The sequence below is a fragment of the Scyliorhinus torazame genome, chromosome 3, assembly GCF_047496885.1.
Source record: "Scyliorhinus torazame isolate Kashiwa2021f chromosome 3, sScyTor2.1, whole genome shotgun sequence".
NCBI classification, from domain to species: Eukaryota; Metazoa; Chordata; class Chondrichthyes; order Carcharhiniformes; family Scyliorhinidae; genus Scyliorhinus; species Scyliorhinus torazame.
In genome coordinates, this window is record NC_092709.1 from 94430802 (window position 1) to 94449641 (window position 18840).

General features: G+C 50.2%; 1 protein-coding gene across 5 annotated transcripts in view; it reads left to right on the plus strand.

Moving 5' to 3' along the window:
- Positions 1 to 18840, plus strand: part of LOC140408582 (protein transport protein Sec24B-like) — a 148466-nt gene that overhangs the window by 49274 nt on the left and 80352 nt on the right. For all 5 annotated transcript variants that reach the window (XM_072495992.1, XM_072495996.1, XM_072495995.1 and 2 more), the window contains 2 exons: positions 1377 to 1561; positions 9103 to 9287. In XM_072495992.1, coding sequence (XP_072352093.1) covers positions 1377 to 1561; positions 9103 to 9287 — 370 coding nt within the window. The remainder of the gene's footprint in view (positions 1 to 1376; positions 1562 to 9102; positions 9288 to 18840) is intronic.

The window sequence follows — 18840 nt, forward strand, 5'->3', positions numbered from 1 at the left end:
TTTTAAAGTAAATTTAGAGGACCCAATTCTTTTTTTTTCCAATTAAGGGGCAATTTAGCACGGCCAATCCACCTACCCTGCACATCTTTGGGTTGTGGGGGTGCGACCCACGCAAACACGGGGAGAATGTGCAAACTCCACACGCACAGAGACCCGGGACCAAGATTGAACCTAGGTCCTCAGTGCCGTGTGGCAGCAGTGCTAACCACTGCACCACCGTGCTGCCCCTATAAAAACTCCACTGGTTAGAGTCACACCTAGCGCAAAGGAAGATGCTTGTAGTTGTTGGAAACCAATCATTTTTATCCTCAGACATCGCTGCATGCGTTCCTCAGAGTGGTGGCACAGGCAAACGTCTTTAGCTGCTTCATTAATGACCCTCCCTTTTCATGATGTCAGAAGTTGAAATGTCCGTTAATGATTGCAGAGAGTTCAGTACCATTAGCAGCTCCACAGATAATGAACCAACAATCTGTATCGAGGTGCAGCGGGTCCTGCACGGCATTCCAGCTTGGGCTAATAAGTGGCAAGAAACTGTTGTGTCATGCAAGTGCAGGCAGTGACCATCTCCAACAAGAGAGAATCTAGCCAATTTCCTTAGACATTCAAAGGCACTATCGTTGCTGAATTCCTGACTATCAACATCCTGAAGTTTATGGCCAGCTGTACACATACTGTGGCCTATTGCTATGAAAGAAGATGAGAGCTTTCGAATACTGTTGCAAATCTACTGACTTTCATTCCCTCCACCATCAATACACAGTGACGGCCATCTACAAATACACTGCCGCAAATTGCCAAGCCTCCTTCGACACCATCTTTCAAACCCATAACCTCTACCAAGAAGAACAAGGGTAGCTGAAGCATGGGCGCACCACCATCTGCAAATTCCCTTCCCAAGTCACAAACCATCTGATGTAGAACTATATTGCCATTCCTTCACTGTCGCTGGGACAAAGTCCTCAAATTGTCTCCCTAACAGCACTGTGGACATGGACTACAGCATTTCAAAGAAGGTAATTAGGGAAGGGAATAAATGCTGGCCTTGCCAGCAATGGCCACATTCCAAAAGTGAATATAAAAATATACTGCAGATTTAGAGTGCCTTTCACTGTTACCTGGTCAGATATAGTACCCTGGTTATCTCAAAAACAACTAAACCTAGATTATCTTGACATTATCTCATTGTTGTTTGTTGCACCATGCTGCGCACATATTGGCAGCCATATTTTGTTGTATTACAACAGTGGCTACTCCATTGCATTGAAGAGCATTAGGTTGTCCTGACATCATGAAAGACACTATGTGAAGCCACAGTCTATCTTTTTTTAAAATATTATCGTAGTTGTATTTACATGCTTCAATTTTTTTAACAGATTCAATATCTTCAACTACCACAGCCCCTGCTCTTTCTGACCCACGTCCATTGAAGAGTACTAAACCATTTGGTTACGCATATCCAACTCTCCAACCAGCCTACCAGAACGTAGCTTCTCCTTTGCAATCTGTTGGTCAACCCACTGGCCCAGGATATTCTCCAGGACCTCAGCAGTTTCCTCAGGTAGAACTTGTATTTGTCTTAGTCCTCTGCTGCAGTTGTAAATTACCTCAATGCAACCTCTTATTTTACCTCACCTGCTAACCCCCCACCCCAAAGTGTATGCTCGGGAGGTGGGGAGGAAAGTTGTGGAATCTTTGGCATTTTCTGTCAATGTGGGCAATGTTTTTCTGAGGACATCTATCTTTACCTTTTGTGGAATTAGTCTTTGTTATATTTCACAATGTGAGCAGTTATTTATCCCCAATTTCCCCCCCCCACCCCGGGCTGCTGCTGCTGACCTCCTCCTACCGCTCCGCGAGATAGTCTAGGAACGGTTGCCACCACCTGGAGAACCCTTGCACAGACCCTCACAAGGCAAACTTTATCCTCTCCAGCTTGATGAACCCTGCCATGTCATTGATCCAAGCTTCCACACTAGGGGGCTTCGCATCTTTCCATAGTAGCAAAATCCTCCGCCGGGCTACCAGGGACACAAAGGCCAGAATACCGGCCTCTTTTGCCTCCTGCACTCCCGGCTCGTCCGATACCCCAAATAATGCTAATCCCCAGCTCGGCTTGACCCGGGCATTCACCACCTTGGACATAGTCCTCGCAAAACCCATCCAGCGCTGGGCATGACCAGAATATATGGACGTGGTTTGCCGGGCTCCCAGAGCACCTCCAACATCGTCCTCCACCCCAAAGAGCCTACTCAACCTCGCCCCTGTCATATGCGCTCTGTGAGTAACTTTGAACTGTATTAGGCTGAGCCTGGCGCAAGAGGAGGAAGAATTAACCCTACTCGTGGCATCGGCCCACAAACTCCTCATCTAGCTCCACTTCCTTCAGCTCCTGGTAAATCGCTGAAACCTTGCCTTCTCCAACCCATACACCCAAAATCACCCTGTCCTGAATCCCACGTGCCAGAAGCAGCGGGAATTCCCTCAGCTGCCGCCTCACAAACGCCCTCACTTGCATGTACCTGAAAGCGTTTCTCGGGGGTAGCCTAAACTTCTCCTCTAGCACCCCTAGGCTCGCAAACGTCCCATCGATGAACAGGTCCCCCGTTCTTCTAATCCCTGCCCGATGCCAGCTCCGAAACCCCCCCATCCATCCTTCCCGGGACGAACCGATGGTTCTCCCGAATCGGGGACCAAACAGAGGCTCCCACCTCGCCTCCACTGCCCCAGATCTTCAGCGTCGCCGCCACCACCGGACCCGTGGTGTACCTTGTCGGCAAGAGGGGCAGCGGTGCCGTCACCAGCGCCCTCCGGCTCGTGCCCACGCAGGATGCCATCTCCAACCTCTTCCACGCCACCCCCTCTTCCTCCATTACCCACTTACGGATCATCGCCGCATTGGCTGCCCAATAATAGCCACACAAATTCGGCAGCGCCAGCCCCCCCCTGTCCCTGCTACGCTCCAGAAACACGCTTTCACCCTCGGGGTCTTATTCGCCCACACAAATCCCATGATGCTCATGCTTACCCGTTTGAAAAAGGCCTTGTGGATCATAATGGGAAGGCACTGGAACACAAAGAGAAACCTCGGGAGGACCGTCATTTTGACCGACTGCACGCTACCCGCTAGTGAGAGTGGCAGCATATCCCATCTTTTAAAATCCTCCTCCATCTGCTTCACCAACCGTGTCAAATTGAGTTTGTGCAGGGCCCCCCAACTCCTAGCTACTTGGATCCCTAGGTACCGAAAGCTTCTTTTCGCCCTCTTCAGCGGTAGCTCGTCTATCCCCCTTTCCTGGTCCCGCTGAATACACCACAAAGAGCTCGCTCTTCCCTGCGTTGAGTTTATACCCCGAAAAGTCCCCAAACTCCCTAAGGATCCGCATGACCTCCGCCATCCCCTCCACTGGGTCCGCCACATACAACAACAGGTCGTCGGCATACAACGACACCTGATGTTCCTCTCTCTCTCTCTCTCTCTCTCTCTCTCTCTCTCTCTCTCTCTCTTCTCTCCCCCCCCCCCCCGGACCAGACCCCTCCATTTCCTGGACTCCCTCAGTGCCATGGCCAGCAGCTCAATTGCCAATGCAAACAACAAGGGGGATAAGGGGCACCCCTGCCTCGTCCCCCGGTACAGCCGAAAGTACTCCGACCTCCGCCGGTTCGTAGCCACACTTGCCACCGGGGCTCTGTACAGCAGCCTGACCCAACGGATGAACCCCTCCCCGAACCCAAACCTCCGCAACACTTCCCAAAGATACTCCCACTCCACCCGATCAAAGGCCTTCTCCATATCCATAGCTACCAGTACCTCAGCTTCCCCCTCCACCGAGGGCATCATAATCACATTGAGGAGCCTCCGCACATTTGTATTTAGCTGCCTACCCTTCACAATCCCGTCTGGTCCTCATGAATCACCCCCGCGACATAGTCCTCAATTCTCGTAGCCAGCAACTTAGCGTCAACATTGAGGAGCAAGATCGGTCTATACGACGCACATTGCAATGGATCCTTGTCCCGCTTCATGATCAAAGAAATCAGCGCCTGAACATTGTCGGGGGCAAGGTCCCCCCCTCCCTCGCCTTATTAAAAGTTCTCACTAGCAACGGGCCCAGCAGGTCCACGTATTTCCTGTAGAATTCATCCTGGAACCCATCTGGCCCTGGGGCCTTCCCCGCCTGCATGCTCCCCAATCCTTTAACCAGCTCCTCCAGCCCAATTGGCACGCCCAATCCAGCCACCACCTCCTCCACCCTCGGGAACCTCAGCTGATCTAGGAATCATCGCATCCCCTCCTCCCCCGCTGGGGGCTCAGACCTGTACAGATCCCCATAGAAGTCCCTAAATACCTTGTTTATTCTCACTGCACTCCGCACCGTATTCCCCCATCTATCCTTAACTCCACCAATCTCCCTCGCTGCCTTACTCTTACGAAGCTGATGTACCAGCATCCGACCCGCCTTCTCCCCATACTCATACGTCGCCCCCTGTGCTTTCCTCCACTGTGTCTCTGCTTTCCCCGTGGTCAACAGGTCGAATTCCGTCTGGAGGTTCCGTTACTCCCTAAGTAGCCCCTCCTCAGGGGCCTCTGCGTACCTCGAATAACGACGAGTCCGAATACAGGAGGGAGATAGAGAACCTAGTGGAGTGGTGTAGCGACAACAATCTCTCCCTCAATGCCAGCAAAACTAAAGAGCTGGTAATTGACTTCAGGAAGCAAAGTGCTGTACACACCCCTGTCAGCATTGTGGGGCCGAGGTGGAGATGGTTAGCAGTTTCAAATTCCTAGGGGTGCACATCTCCAAAAATCTGTCCTGGTCCACCCACGTCGAAGCTACCACCAAGAAAGCACAACAGCGCCTATACTTCCTCAGGAAACTAAGGACATTCGGCATGTCCACATTGACTCTTACCAACTTTTACAGATGCACCATAGAAAGCATCCTATCTGTCTGCATCACAGCCTGGTATGGCAACTGCTCGGCCCAGGACCGCAAGAAACTTCAGACATTTGTGAACACAGCCCAGTCCATCACGAACCAGCCTCCCATCCATTAACTCCATCAACTCCTCCCGCTGCCTGGGGAAAGCAGGCAGCATAATCAAAGATCCCTCCCACCCGGCTTACTCACTCTTCCAACTTCTTCTCTCGGGCAGGATATACAGAAGTCTGAGAACACGCACGAACAGACTCAAAAACAGCTTCTTCCCCACTGTCACCAGACTCCTAAATCACCCTCTTATGGACTGACCTCATTAACACTACACCCTGTATGCTTCATCCGATGCCAGTGCTTATGTAGTTACATTGTATATGTTGTGTTGACCTATTATGTATTTTCTTTTATTCCCTTTTCTTCTCATGTACTTAATGATCTGTTGAGCTGCTCGCAGAAAAATACTTTTCACTGTACCTCGGTACACGTGACAATAAACAAATCCAATCCAATCCTGTCCACCCTTAAAATCTCCCCCACCAACCTCTCCCTCCCCTCTCTCTTCTCCCTGTGGGCCCTAATGGAGATTAGCTCTCCCCTGACCACCGCCTTCAACGCCTCCCAGACTGCCCCCACCTGTACCTCCCCGTTGTCGTTGGCCTCCAAATATCTTTCAATACACCCCGCACCCGCCCGCACCCCCCTCATCCGCCAACAGTCCCACATCAAGGCGCCACAGCGGGCGCTGGTCCTTCTCCTCCCCCAACTCCAGCTCCACCCAATGCGGGGCGTGGTTCGAGATGGCTATGGCCGCATATTCCGTTCCCTCCACTTTCGGGATTAGCGCCCTCCTCAAAATGAAAAAATCTATCCGGGAGTAGGCTCTATGGACGTGGGAAAAGAAGGAAAATTCCCTGGCCAGCAGCCTGGCAAACCTACATGGATCCACTCCCCCCATCTGCTCCATAAACCCCCTGAGCACCTTGGCCGCAGCCGGCCTCTTGCCCGTCCTGGACCTAGAACGGTCCAGTGCTGGGTCCAGCACCGTGTTGAAGTCTCTTTCCCCCCCCCCCCCCCCCCCCCCCATACCCCCATTATCAAACTTCCTACCTCCAGATCCGGAATCCGACCCAGCATGCGTTTCATAAATCTGGCATCATCCCAATTCGGGGCATATACGTTCACCAGTACCACCTGCATCCCCTGAAACCTACCACTCACCATCACATATCGACCTCCATTATCCACTACAATATTCAGTGCCTCGAACGACACCCGCTTCCCCACCAGTATTGCAACTCCTCTGTTCTTCGCATCCAGCCCTGAATCAAATACCTGCCCTACCCATCCCTTTCTCAGCCTAAGCTGATATGCCACCTTCAGATGTCTCCTGGAGCATAACCACGTCTGCCTTCCGTCCCTTTAAGAGCGCGAACACCCGGGCCCTCTTGACCGGCCCGTTCAGGCCCCTCACATTCCAAGTTATCAGCCGGATCGGGGGGGTACTCGCTCGCGGGCCCCCCTCCCTGCCGACTAGCCATCTCCTTTTCTAGGCCAGCCATGTCACCGCGCCTCCCGCACCCTCCAGTCCCCCAGGCGGCGGACCCCCACCCCGACTACCTCTCCTACCTCCAGGTCCCCTTTGGCCAATGCAGCAGCAACCCAGTTCTTCTCTCTCCCCCCCCCCAGATCCTCATCTAGCCATTTTGCTCCCCCATGACACTCCCATAAGTCAGCTGACTCCTGCTGACCCCGGCCTCTCCCGCCATTCCATCGACCCCCCCCAGTGTGAGAATCCCCCCACCCCTTGGCAATCAGTGTGTGCTCCTCTCCAGCACCGCCCTTCCCCCGGCCCCACCCCCATCCTTCCCTAATGCGCGTAAAAGACCACGCTTTCCTGAGCCGGTCCCGCCCCCTCTAGCGCAGCTCCTTTTTGCGGCATTACCCCAACTCCCCATCCCCGGGCCTCCAACCCCCCCCTTTTCCTCCGTGGGGCCCTGCCCCTCCAACACCGACGCCCACACTCTCCCACAGCCCCCACATCAAATCCATTCACCCATCCCCACCCAGCACTCAAACAAAAAGAACATTCCCCAAACGCAGTAAACACAGTAAACATCCCCCCACGACAAACCCTCAATTTGAGTCCAACTTTTCAGTCTGTATAAAGTTCCATGCCTCATCAGGCGTTTCAAAATAGTGGTGCCAATCTTGGAACGTGACCCACAATCGCGCTGGCTGCAGCATCCCGGGACCCTCTTCTTAGCCACCTCTGCACTCCAGTCCTGATAAATTCGGATCTCCGTGTTCTCCCTCTTGCTGCTCTGCTCTTTTTTGGCCCATCTCAGGACACACTCTCTGTCCATAAAGTGGTGGAACCTCACCACTGCAGCCCTTGGCGGCTCGTTGGCTTTGGGTCTCCTTGCCAGGACCCGATGAGCCCCGTCCAGCTCCAGGGGCCTCGGGAAAGCTCCCGCGCCCATCAGCGAATTGAGCATCGTGCTCATATATGCCCCGGCATCGGGCCCCTGCACTCCTTCAGGGAGACCCAGAATCCGAACATTCTTTCTCCTCTACCTATTCTCCAAGTCCTCGAATTTTTCCGCCCACCTCTTGTGCAGCGCCTCGTGCGCCTCCACCTTCACCGCCAGGCCCAAGATCTCGTCCTCGTTCTCCAAGGCTTTTTGCCGCACCTCCCTGATCGCCGCCCCTTGGGCCTTCTGGGTCTCCACAAGCTTCTCAATCGGCGCCTTCATTGGCGCCAGCATTTCTGTCCTCCTCTCCTCAAAGCAGCGTTTAAGAAACTCCTGCTGCTCCTGCGCCCACGCTGCTTGGTCTCCACCCGCCGCCATTTTGCTTTTCCTCCCTCGCACATTTCGCTGCACCAGGATCACTTTTTTAGCCGCTCCACTCCTGGTCCAATCCATATAATGTCGGGGGAACCTTGCTGTCACCTTCCCACACTGGGAGCCGTCGAACAATTGCTGTTGGGGCCTCTCTGGAGAGCCCAAACGTCCGTTCCCGGCGGGAGCAGCCGAACGGGTGACCTACCTAGGCATAGCCTCAACCGGAAGTCGCTGCATGTAATCTCAATAAGTATATGGGGGAGAAAGGAATAGAAGGATCCTTTAACAGTGTGAAGCAAAGTCAGGAGAGATATAAGTATTGACACAGTCCATTTAGGCTGAATGACCCATCTTGCTGATGAAATTCTAAGATTCTTGAGGATGAGAAGCCTACTCACTTTAGAAAAGGGGTTTTGGCTATTGACCTGAATGAATTTCTCAGTTTCTGGTAGATAGTGGGGCCTGGGGTGGGGCAATCACTGGAACCGTCCAAAGTTATGCAAGTGTAAAATATTTTATACTTATGTATTATGGGTATTTTCACTGCAAGTGAGGAAGTGGGAACATTGCAGTACAAAAATATGTGTTTTAAATCTGCATGAACTTATTCTTCCATTAAATAGCTGAGGAGACACAACATTTAGTTGGTTTGTTTCTTTGTTGGAAATTTTGTTTTGAAGGTAGCCCAGTTTGTGGAGATGTGTCAGATTTGCATTGTAGCAAGTTCTCCCCTCCTGGGGAAAAAAGGAACTTGGTATTGTGCACATGTTTTTGTCACACCTAGACTGGAAATTCATCTTCTCATTGTGCTGGATTTGAATGGTGTAAATTAATTTGCATGTTAGTAAAACCTTTGAATATCAAATTCAAATTTTAAGTGATCTGCTTGATTCTGGCTTGCTGCCCTTCATCAGAAGAACAAATATAACATGGCAAATTTTTATATCAAAATTAAATCTATGGTCATTATTTGAAACTGCATAAGTAAAATATTATGTGTCAATTTTTAGTGCCCTGAATTTATTTGAAACATTTCTTGGAAAATCAGAATTGCGTGCAGATAACATTAAGGTAGATTTTAGTTCATTTGTTTTGAATTTGTAACCGTAGCATCCCCGTCAAACTGTCAATCTTAAAGTCTTCTGGTGGTTAGATATTTCAACAGGGTTTGGAAGTTCAGTATTTCAAGAACAGTAAAATTAATTGTTCTTAAGAGTTTGTGTTCAATTTTTTTTACACTGTCTTTCAGTTTGTGTAGGAAAATGGATGCTGAAGGTAAAACGTCAAACCAGGTAAAAGTGCATTTTCTTTAATTGCAGCCTTTTTCCAGTGTTAATCAGCTGTCGCCGACCATGGAGGGGCTATCCTTACGAAATAACCGGAAGGCCGAAGCCCTGAGGCAAGTCAGTCTGCTTCAAGAACGGAATATTCTTCCACCTGTTCCAATCCTGAGCCCTCAATCCAATTTAAGTCCAGAACTGAAAAAGCTTAACTGCAGCCCAGAGTAAGTCAACAAGAACCTTATTTACTATTGCAGTGCAGCATGTTGTTCTTCAGTTTTGATTCACACATCCCTGGGTATGCTCTGTCCCACCTGTTGGACAGTCCCAACATATGTGACAGCACAGTAATGTACAATTGGGAGGGAGTTGCCCTGGGAGTCCCCAACATCATCTCTGGACCCAGGAAGCCTCATGACATTGAGTTAAACATGGGCTTCTGATTACCTCCTACCACCACCACCTTAGTTGACAAATAACACCTCCATGTTCAACATCACTTGGAGGAAGTACTGAGGGTGGCAAGGGTGCAGAATGTACTTTTGAGTGGGGAACTTAAAAGTCCATCACCAAGAGTAGCTCAGTAGCAGCACTATTGACCAAGTTAGCGGAGTCACATAGCTGCTAGACTGGGTCTGCGGCAGGTGGTGAGGGAACCAACAAGAGAGGAAAAGCTACTTGACCTCATTCTCACCAATGTACCTGCTGCAAATGCATCTGTTTATGTAAGAGTGACCATGCACAGTCTTTGTGAGGACGAAGCCTGTCTTCACATTGAGGAAACCCTCCATTGTGTTGTCTGTCACGACCACCATGCTGAATGGGATAGACTTCAAAACTGGGCAGCCATGAGGCGCTGTGGGCCATCGGCAGCAGAATTTTGTATAGCAGCAACCTGTAACCTTATGGCCTGGCATAACGCCCCCCCCTCTATCATTACCACCAAACCAGACGATCAACCCTGGTTCAACAAAGAGTTCAGAAGGCAATGCCAGGGAAAACCACAGGCATACCTAAAAATGAGTTGTCAATCTGGTGAAGCAGCAATTCAGAGCTGCTTGTGTCGATAGACAGAGCTAAGCAAGCACAATCAACAGATTAGATCGAAGTTCTGCAGTCCTGCCACATGCACTTGTGAATGGTGGTGAACAATTAAACAACTCACTGGAGGAGGAGGCTGCACAAATATCTCCATCCTCAAACATAGGGAACCCAGCACATCTGTGCAGAATATTGCATCAATCTTCAGCTAGAATTGCAAAGTGGACAATCCATCTCTGCCTCCCCTGGTGGTCCACAGCATCACAGATGCCAGTCTTCAGTCAATTCAATTCACTCGATGTGATATCAAGAAACGACTGTAGGCAGGGGGAAGCTGCAACTGCTGTGGGCCCTGACAACATTCCAGCAATAATACTGAAGACTTGTGCTCCATAACTTATTGCTCCGCTAGCCAAGTTGGCCCAGTACAGTTACAACACTGGCATTTATCCAGCATGTGGAAAATTGCCCAGCTACGTCCATTCAATAAAAAGCAGAACAAATCCAACCCAGTCAATTACTGTCCCATCAGTCTGCCCTCCACCGGTTGGAGTCATGCTGAACACAAAGGAAGATGGTTCCATTTGTTGAAGGTCAAAGATCTCAGTTCCAGGACATTGCTGCAGAACTTCGTCATGGTAGCGTCCTAGGCCCAACCATCTTCATTAGCTTCATCAGTGATTCCTTCACCATAAGGTCATAAGTGAGGATGTTGCAAGGACGGTTATGTACCCGGGGGATGGTACGTCATGGCCAATGGTGTCCTAGATGGGGTACTGATAGTTCTGGTAAACATGTATGTGCCCAACTGGGATGACATGGATTTCATAAAAAAGACCATGGCGGAAATCTCCGACATTGATACACACCGACTGATCACGGGGGGTGGAGGGGGGAGATTTTGACTGTGTACAGGATCCATTGACAGACGGATCAAACCCCAGAATGGGGTAATGGACAGGCATGGCTAGGGAGCTGGGATCTTTAATGGAGCAGATGGGAGCAGTGGACCCTTGCCGGTTCCTACACCCCGGTGAGAAGGAAGTTTTGTTCTTTTCGGCAGTGCACCAAGTATACACATGTATTGACTTCTTTGCAGTGGAGAAATCGGTGCTTCCGGAAATAATAAGGGCGGAATAATCCACGATAGTCATCTCCGACTACGCTCCACACTACATGGATGCGAGGTTGGAGATGGGCCATGCCCAACGCGCCATGTGGAGGTTGGACACTGACCTTCTGGCCGACAAGGTCTTCTGCCAGGAAACATCACAGGCCATAGGCGAGTTCATCACTAACAACCAGAACGGGGAAGTCTCATCTTCCACATTCTGGGAGGCACTGAAGGCGTTGATTAGGGGAGAGATTATAGCCTACAAGGCACATCGGGAGAGGGAAGAGAGGGTGACTAGGCAACAACTGATCGACTCCATTCTGGAGATTATAAAAAAAAGTACTCTGAGGTCCTTCAGGCAGAGAGGAAAACGCTGCAATGGAATTTAACCTGCTATCCACCAGGAAGGCAGTGCACCAACACCACCAGACATGGGGTGTGGGGGGACCTTCTACGAACACGGAGAGAAGGCTAGCCGCTTACTGGTTCACCAGCTGAGAAAGCAAGCAGCCACAAGGGAGATACCGCAGGTGAAGGATAGCAGAGGCGGACTGGTAGCTGATCCAAAAATGGTCAACCAAGCATTTGGGGCCTTCTACAGGGGACTGTACACGTCCGAGCCCCCCGACAAGGCTGCGGAGATTAAGCGGAACCTCTATGGACTGGACATGCCAGTCGTGGGGGATGATAGGTGAGAGAGCTGGAAGCACCAATAGGACTGGGAGAGATCATGGAGAGTATCAACTCCATGCAGGCAGGGAAGGCGCGGGACCTGACTGGTTCCTGGCAGACCTCTATAGAACATTCGTACCAGCCCTGGCCCCACATCTACAGGAAATGTTCGTGAACTCGCTAGCGAGGGGCACCCTGCCTCCAACACTAACACAGGCCACAATATCGTTGATACCCAAAAAAGACAAAAGTCCGACGGAATGCGGATCACACAGACCCATTTCGCTGCTCAATGTGGACACGAACATACTCGCAAAAGTCCTGGCTAAGAGACTGGAGAACTGCGTGCCAAAGGTGGTTGCAGAGAACCAGATTGGCTTTGTCAACGTTAGACAGCTAACTGCAAACATCAGGTGGTTGCTAAATATAATAATGACCCCATCCGGGGAGAGAACACCAGAGATGATTGCCTCCCTGGATGCAGAAAAGGTCTTCGACAGAGTCAAATGGAAGTACCTCATTGAGGTACTGGAGCTGTTTGGGCAAGGGATGGGGTTCACCTCCTGTACAACGCCCCCGAGGCGAGCATTCGGACCAACACTACCAGCTCTGAATACTTCCAGCTGCACGGAGGCACAAGGCAGCGATGCCCACTGTCCCCGCTCTTGTTTGCCCAGGCAATCAAACCCCTGGTGATCGCCCTGTGGGGAAGGGCATCTGAAGAGGAGGCAGAGAGCACAGAGTTTCACTCTATGCGAATGATCTGCTCCTCTACATCTCAGATCCACAGAACAGCCTGAAAGTAATAAACAGCTCCTGGAAGAGATCGGGGCCGTCTCCGGTTACAAACACAACTTGGGGCAAGAGCAAGGCATTCCCAATGAACCTGAACGGTGGAGGGACAGAGCTGGGAGGTATACCATTCAAACAAACCCAAAGCAAATTGGGGATCCAGATAGCCCATGACTGGACCTGGATCCACAAGGGGAATCTGACCAGTCTGGCGGTGGAAGTTAAAAAGGACCGACGGAGATGGGATACACTCCTGTTTTCCCTGCCCCCGGCAAAATACACATCCTGTCCAGTAGTGGTAGCCACTTTGAGGACATGGAATCCAATGAGGCAGCACTTCGATTTAACCGGGATATCCTCCATGATCCCCATCTGCGACAACCACAAATTCCCGCCAGCCGTGCTTACCGCCACCTCTTTTTAAATTAAAAAAATTGGAGACTGGACTGGCGAAGCTAGCGGCCAGGTACTTTACATAGGGTACAGACTCGCGATCCTAGACAAACTAGCAGAAGAACTGGAGCTACCGACAGGACAGGAACTCCGGCACCTTCAAATCCAACACTTTTTCTCCGCAAGGAGATGACGACGTACCCTAGGACCCCGAGAGACACTCTACTGGAGAAACATAGAACATAGAAAATACAGCACAGAACAGGCCCTTCGGCCCACGATGTTGTGCCGAACCCTTGTCCTAGATTAATCATAGATTATCATTGAATTTACAGTGCAGAAGGAGGCCATTCGGCCCTTTGAGTCTGCACCGGCTCCTGGAAAGAGCACCCTACCCAAATTCAGCACCTCCACCCAACACCAAGGGCAATTTTGGACATTAAGGGCAATTTATCATTGGCCAATTCACCTAACCTGCACATCTTTGGACCGTGGGAGGAAACCGGAGCACCCGGAGGAAACCCACGCAGACACGGGGAGGACGCGCAGACTCCGCACAGACAGCGACCCAAGCCGGAATCGAACCTGGGACCCTGGAGCTGTGAAGCATTGTGCTATCCACAATGCTACCGTGCTGCCCTTAAGAACAAATAAATCTACACTATATCATTTTACCGTAATCCATGTACCTATCCAATAGCTGCTTGAAGGTCCCTAATGTTTCCGACTCAACTACTTCCACAGGCTGTGCATTCCATGCCCCCACTACTCTCTGGGTAAAGAACCTACCTCTGATATCCCTCCTATATCTTCCACCTTTCACCTTAAATTTATGTCCCCTTGTAATGGTTTGTTCCACCCGGGGAAAAAGTCTCTGACTGTCTACTCTATCTATTCCCCTGATCATCTTATAAACCTCTCAAGTCGCCCCTCATCCTTCTCCGTTCTAATGAGAAAAGGCCTAGCACCCTCAACCTTTCCTCGTCAGACCTACTCTCCATTCCAGGCAACATCCTGGTAAATCTTCTTTGCACCTTTTCCAAAGCTTCCACATCCTTCCTAAAATGAGGCGACCAGAACTGTACACAGTACTCCAAATGTGGCCTTACCAAAGTTTTGTACAGCTGCATCATCACGTCACGGCTCTTAAATTCAATCCCTCTGTTAATGAACGCGAGCACACCATAGGCCTTCTTCACAGCTCTATCCACTTGAGTGGCAACTTTCAAAGATGTATGAACATAGACCCCAAGATCTCTCTGCTCCTCCACATTGCCAAGAACTCTACCGTTAACCCTGTATTCCGCATTCATATTTGTCCTTCCAAAATGGACAACCTCACACTTTTCAGGGTTAAACTCCATCTGCCACTTCTCAGCCCAGCTCTGCATCCTATCTATGTCTCTTTGCAGCCGACAACAGCCCTCCTCACTATCCACAACTCCACCAATCTTCGTATCGTCTGCAAATTTACTGACCCACCCTTCAACTCCCTCATCCAAGTCATTAATGAAAATCACAAACAGCAGAGGACCCAGAACTGATCCCTGCGGTACGCCACTGGTAACTGGGATCCAGGCTGAATATTTACCATCCACCACCACTCTCTGACTTCTATCGGTTAGCCAGTTCGTTATCCAACTGGCCAAATTTCCCACTATCCCATGCCTCCTTACTTTCTGCATAAGCCTACCATGGGGAACCTTATCAAATGCCTTACCAAAATCCATGTACACTACATCCACTGCTTTACCTTCATCCACATGCTTGGTCACCTCCTCAAAGAATTCAATAAGACTTGTAAGGCAAGACCTACCCCTCACAAATCCGTGCTGACTATCCCTAATCAAGCAGTGTCTTTCCAGATGCTCAGAAATCCTATCCTTCAGTACCCGTTCCATTACTTTGCCTACCACCGAAGTAAGATTAACTGGCCTGTAATTCCCAGGGTTATCCCGAGTCCCTTTTTTGAACAGGGGCACGACATTCGCCACTCTCCAATCCCCTGGTACCACCCCTGTTGACAGTGAGGACGAAAAGATCATTGCCAACGGCTCTGCAATTTCATCTCTTGCTTCCCATAGAATCCTTGGATATATCCCGTCAGGCCCGGGGGACTTGTCTATCCTCAAGTTTTTCAAAATGCCCAACACATCTTCCTTCCTAACAAGTATTTCCTCGAGCTTACCAATCTGTTTCACACTGTCCTCTCCAACAATATCGCCCCTCTCATTTGTAAATACAGAAGAAAAGTACTCGTTCAAGACCTCTCCTTTCTCTTCAGACTCAATACACAATCTCCCGCTACTGTCCTTGATCGGACCTACCCTCGCTCTAGTCATTCTCATATTTCTCACATATGTGTAAAAGGCCTTGGGGTTTTCCTTGATCCTACCCGCCAAAGATTGTTCATGCCCTCTCTTAGCTCTCCTAATCCCTTTCTTCAGTTCCCTCCTGGCTATCGTGTATCCCTCCAATGCCCCGTCTGAACCTTGTTTCCTCAGCCTTACATAAGTCTCCTTTTTCCTCTTAACAAGACATTCAACCTCTCTTGTCAACCATGGTTCCCTCACTCGACCATCTCTTCCCTGCCTGACAGGGACATACATATCAAGGACACGTAGCACCTGTTCCTTGAACAAGTTCCACATTTCACTTGTGTCCTTCCCTGCCAGCCTATGTTCCCAACTTATGCACTTCAATTCTTGTCTGACAACATCGTATTTACCCTTCCCCCAATTGTAAACCTTGCCCTGTTGCACGTACCTATCCCTCTCCATTACTAAAGTGAAAGTCACAGAATTGTGGTCACTATCTCCAAAATGCTCCCCCACTAACAAATCTATCACTTGCCCTGGTTCATTACCCAGTACTAAATCTAATATTGCCCCTCCTCTGGTTGGACAATCTACATACTGTGTTAGAAAAGCTTCCTGGACACACTGCACAAACACCACCCCATCCAAACTATTTGATCTAAAGAGTTTCCACTCAATATTTGGGAAGTTAAAGTCGCCCATGACTACTACCCTATGACTTCTGCACCTTTCCAAAATCTGTTTCCCAATCTGTTCCTCCACATCTCTGCTACTATTGGGGGGCCTATAGAAAACTCCTAACAAGGGGACTGCTCCTTTCCTATTTCTGACTTCAACCCATACTACCTCAATAGGGTGATACTCCTCGAACTGCCTTTCTGCAGCTGTTATACTATCTCTAATTAATAATGCCACCCCCCCACCTCTTTTACCACCCTCCCTAATCTTATTGAAACATCTATAACCAGGGACCTCCAACAACCATTTCTGCCCCTCTTCTATCCAAGTTTCCGTGATGGCCACCACATCGTAGTCCCAAGTACCGATCCATGCCTTAAGTTCACCCACCTTATTCCTGATGCTTCTTGCGTTGAAGTATACACAGTTCAACCCATCTCCGTGCCTGCAAGTACTCTCCTTTGTCAGTGTTCCCTTCCCCACTGCCTCATTACACGCTTTGGCGTCCTGAATATCGGCTACCTTAGTTGCTGGACTACAAATCCGGTTCCCATTCCCCTGCCAAATTAGTTTAAACCCTCCCGAAGAGTACTAGAAAACCTCCCTCCCAGGATATTGGTGCCCCTCTGGTTCAGATGCAACCTGTCCTGCTTGTACAGGTCCCACCTTCCCCAGAATGCGCTCCAATTATCCAAATACCTGAAGCCCTCCCTCCTACACCATTCCTGCAGCCACGTGTTCAGCTGCACTCTCTCCCTATTCCTAGCCTCGCTATCACGTGGCACCGGCAACAAACCAGAGATGACAACTCTGTCTGTCCTGGCTTTTAACTCCCAGCCTAACTCCCTAAACTTGTTTATTACCTCCACACCCCTTTTCCTACCTATGTCGTTGGTACCAATGTGCACCACGACTTCTGGCTGCTCCCCCTCCCCCTTAAGGATCCTGAAGACACGATCCGAGACATCCCTGGCCCTGGCACCCGGGAGGCAACATACCTTCCGGGAGTCTCGCTCACGACCACAGAATCTCCTATCTATTCCCCTAACCATTGAATCTCCTACAACTATTGCTTTTCTATTCTCCCCCCTTCCCTTCTGAGCCCCAGAGCCAGACTCAGTGCCAGAGACCTGGCCGCTAGGGCCTTTCCCCGGTAGGTCTCCCCCCCCCCCCCCCCCCCAACAGCATCCAAAACGGTATACTTGTTTTGAAGGGGAACGGCCACGAGGGATCCCTGCACTGTCTGCCTGTTTGTTTTTTTCCCCCTGACTGTAACCCAGCTATTCTTGTCCTGTACCTTGGGTGTGGTTACCTCCTTGTAACTCTTCTCAATCACCCCCTCTGCCTCCCGGATGATCCGAAGTTCATCCAGCTTCAGCTCCAGTTCCCTAACACGGTCTTTGAGGAGCTGAAGTTGGGTGCACTTCCCGCAGGTATAGTCAGCGGGGACACCGGTGCTATCCCTCACCACCCACATCCTACAGGAGGAGCATGCAACTGGCCTAGCCTCCATCCCTTCTTACCTGACAGAATATCCTGCCCTGTGGACTAACTAGATCTCCGCCCTCCGACTCTGCTCCCAGTCAGCTACACTTTCTGTAAACTCCTGGCTCTCTTCGCACTCTTTGCGGAAATGTCGGAAACAAAATGAAAGGAGCTAATAAACAAGGACCGTAAGGTGAGGGGGGACTGTGGGGACATCTATGGATGACTCCTGGAAAGGGCAAGGACACCACTGGACAGAGCTAGGGAAATATGAGAAGAATAACTCAAGACGGAAGTGGGTTGGGGACTATGGAGCGAAGCACTAAGTAGGGTCAACTCCTCCACCTCCTGCGCAAGGCTAAATCTCATGCAGTTCAAAGTGGTGCACAAAGCACACCTGACCAGAACCCGAATGAACAGTTTCTTCCCGGAGGTGCCTGGCCAACCACACTCCCAAGTTCTGAGCCATCCCCAGATTTGTCAGGTTCTGGACAACATTCTTCGAGGCGATATCCAAGGTTGTGGGGGTGAGGGTGGAGCAGTGCCAGGGAGTGGCAGTCTTCGGGATTTCAGACCAGCCAGAACTACATTTGGGGAAGAGGGCCGATGAGCACCATTCGGGACGACTCAGATACTGCATGACCAAATGCGGCAAGACCTGGACAATATCCCGGCTTCGGCTGACAAGTGGCAAGTACCATTTTGCTGTGTAAGTGACGATGAGCATCTCCAGCAAGAGAAATCTAACTATTGCCCCTTGATGTTCAATGTCATTACCATTGATGAATCTCCCACTATCAACATCCTGTGGGGGGGGGGGGGTTACCATTGACCAGAAATTGAAATGGACCAGCCATATAAGTACCGTGACTTTAGAAAATTATAATTTTACAGGATATGGGTATGGTTTGGGTAGGCTAGCATTTAACGCTCATCCCTAGTTGACCTTCGGGTGTGCTGCCACTTTGAACTGCTGCAGTTCCTGAGATGTAGGTACACCTGCAGTGCTGTTAGGGAGGGAATGCCAGGATTTTGACCCAGCAACAGCGAATGAACGGCAATATTTTCAATCAGGATGGCGAGTGGCTTGGAGGGAAACTTTCAGATGGTGGTTTTCCCAGGTATTTTCTGCCCTTGGCCTTCTAGATGGTAGTGGTTGAGGGTTCAGAAGGTGCTGCAGTAGGAACCTTGATGAGTTTCTACATCTTATAGATGGCACATACAGCTGCCACTGTTGTCGGTGGTAGAGGGATTGAATGTTTGTGGAGTGGTAGCAATCTAGCG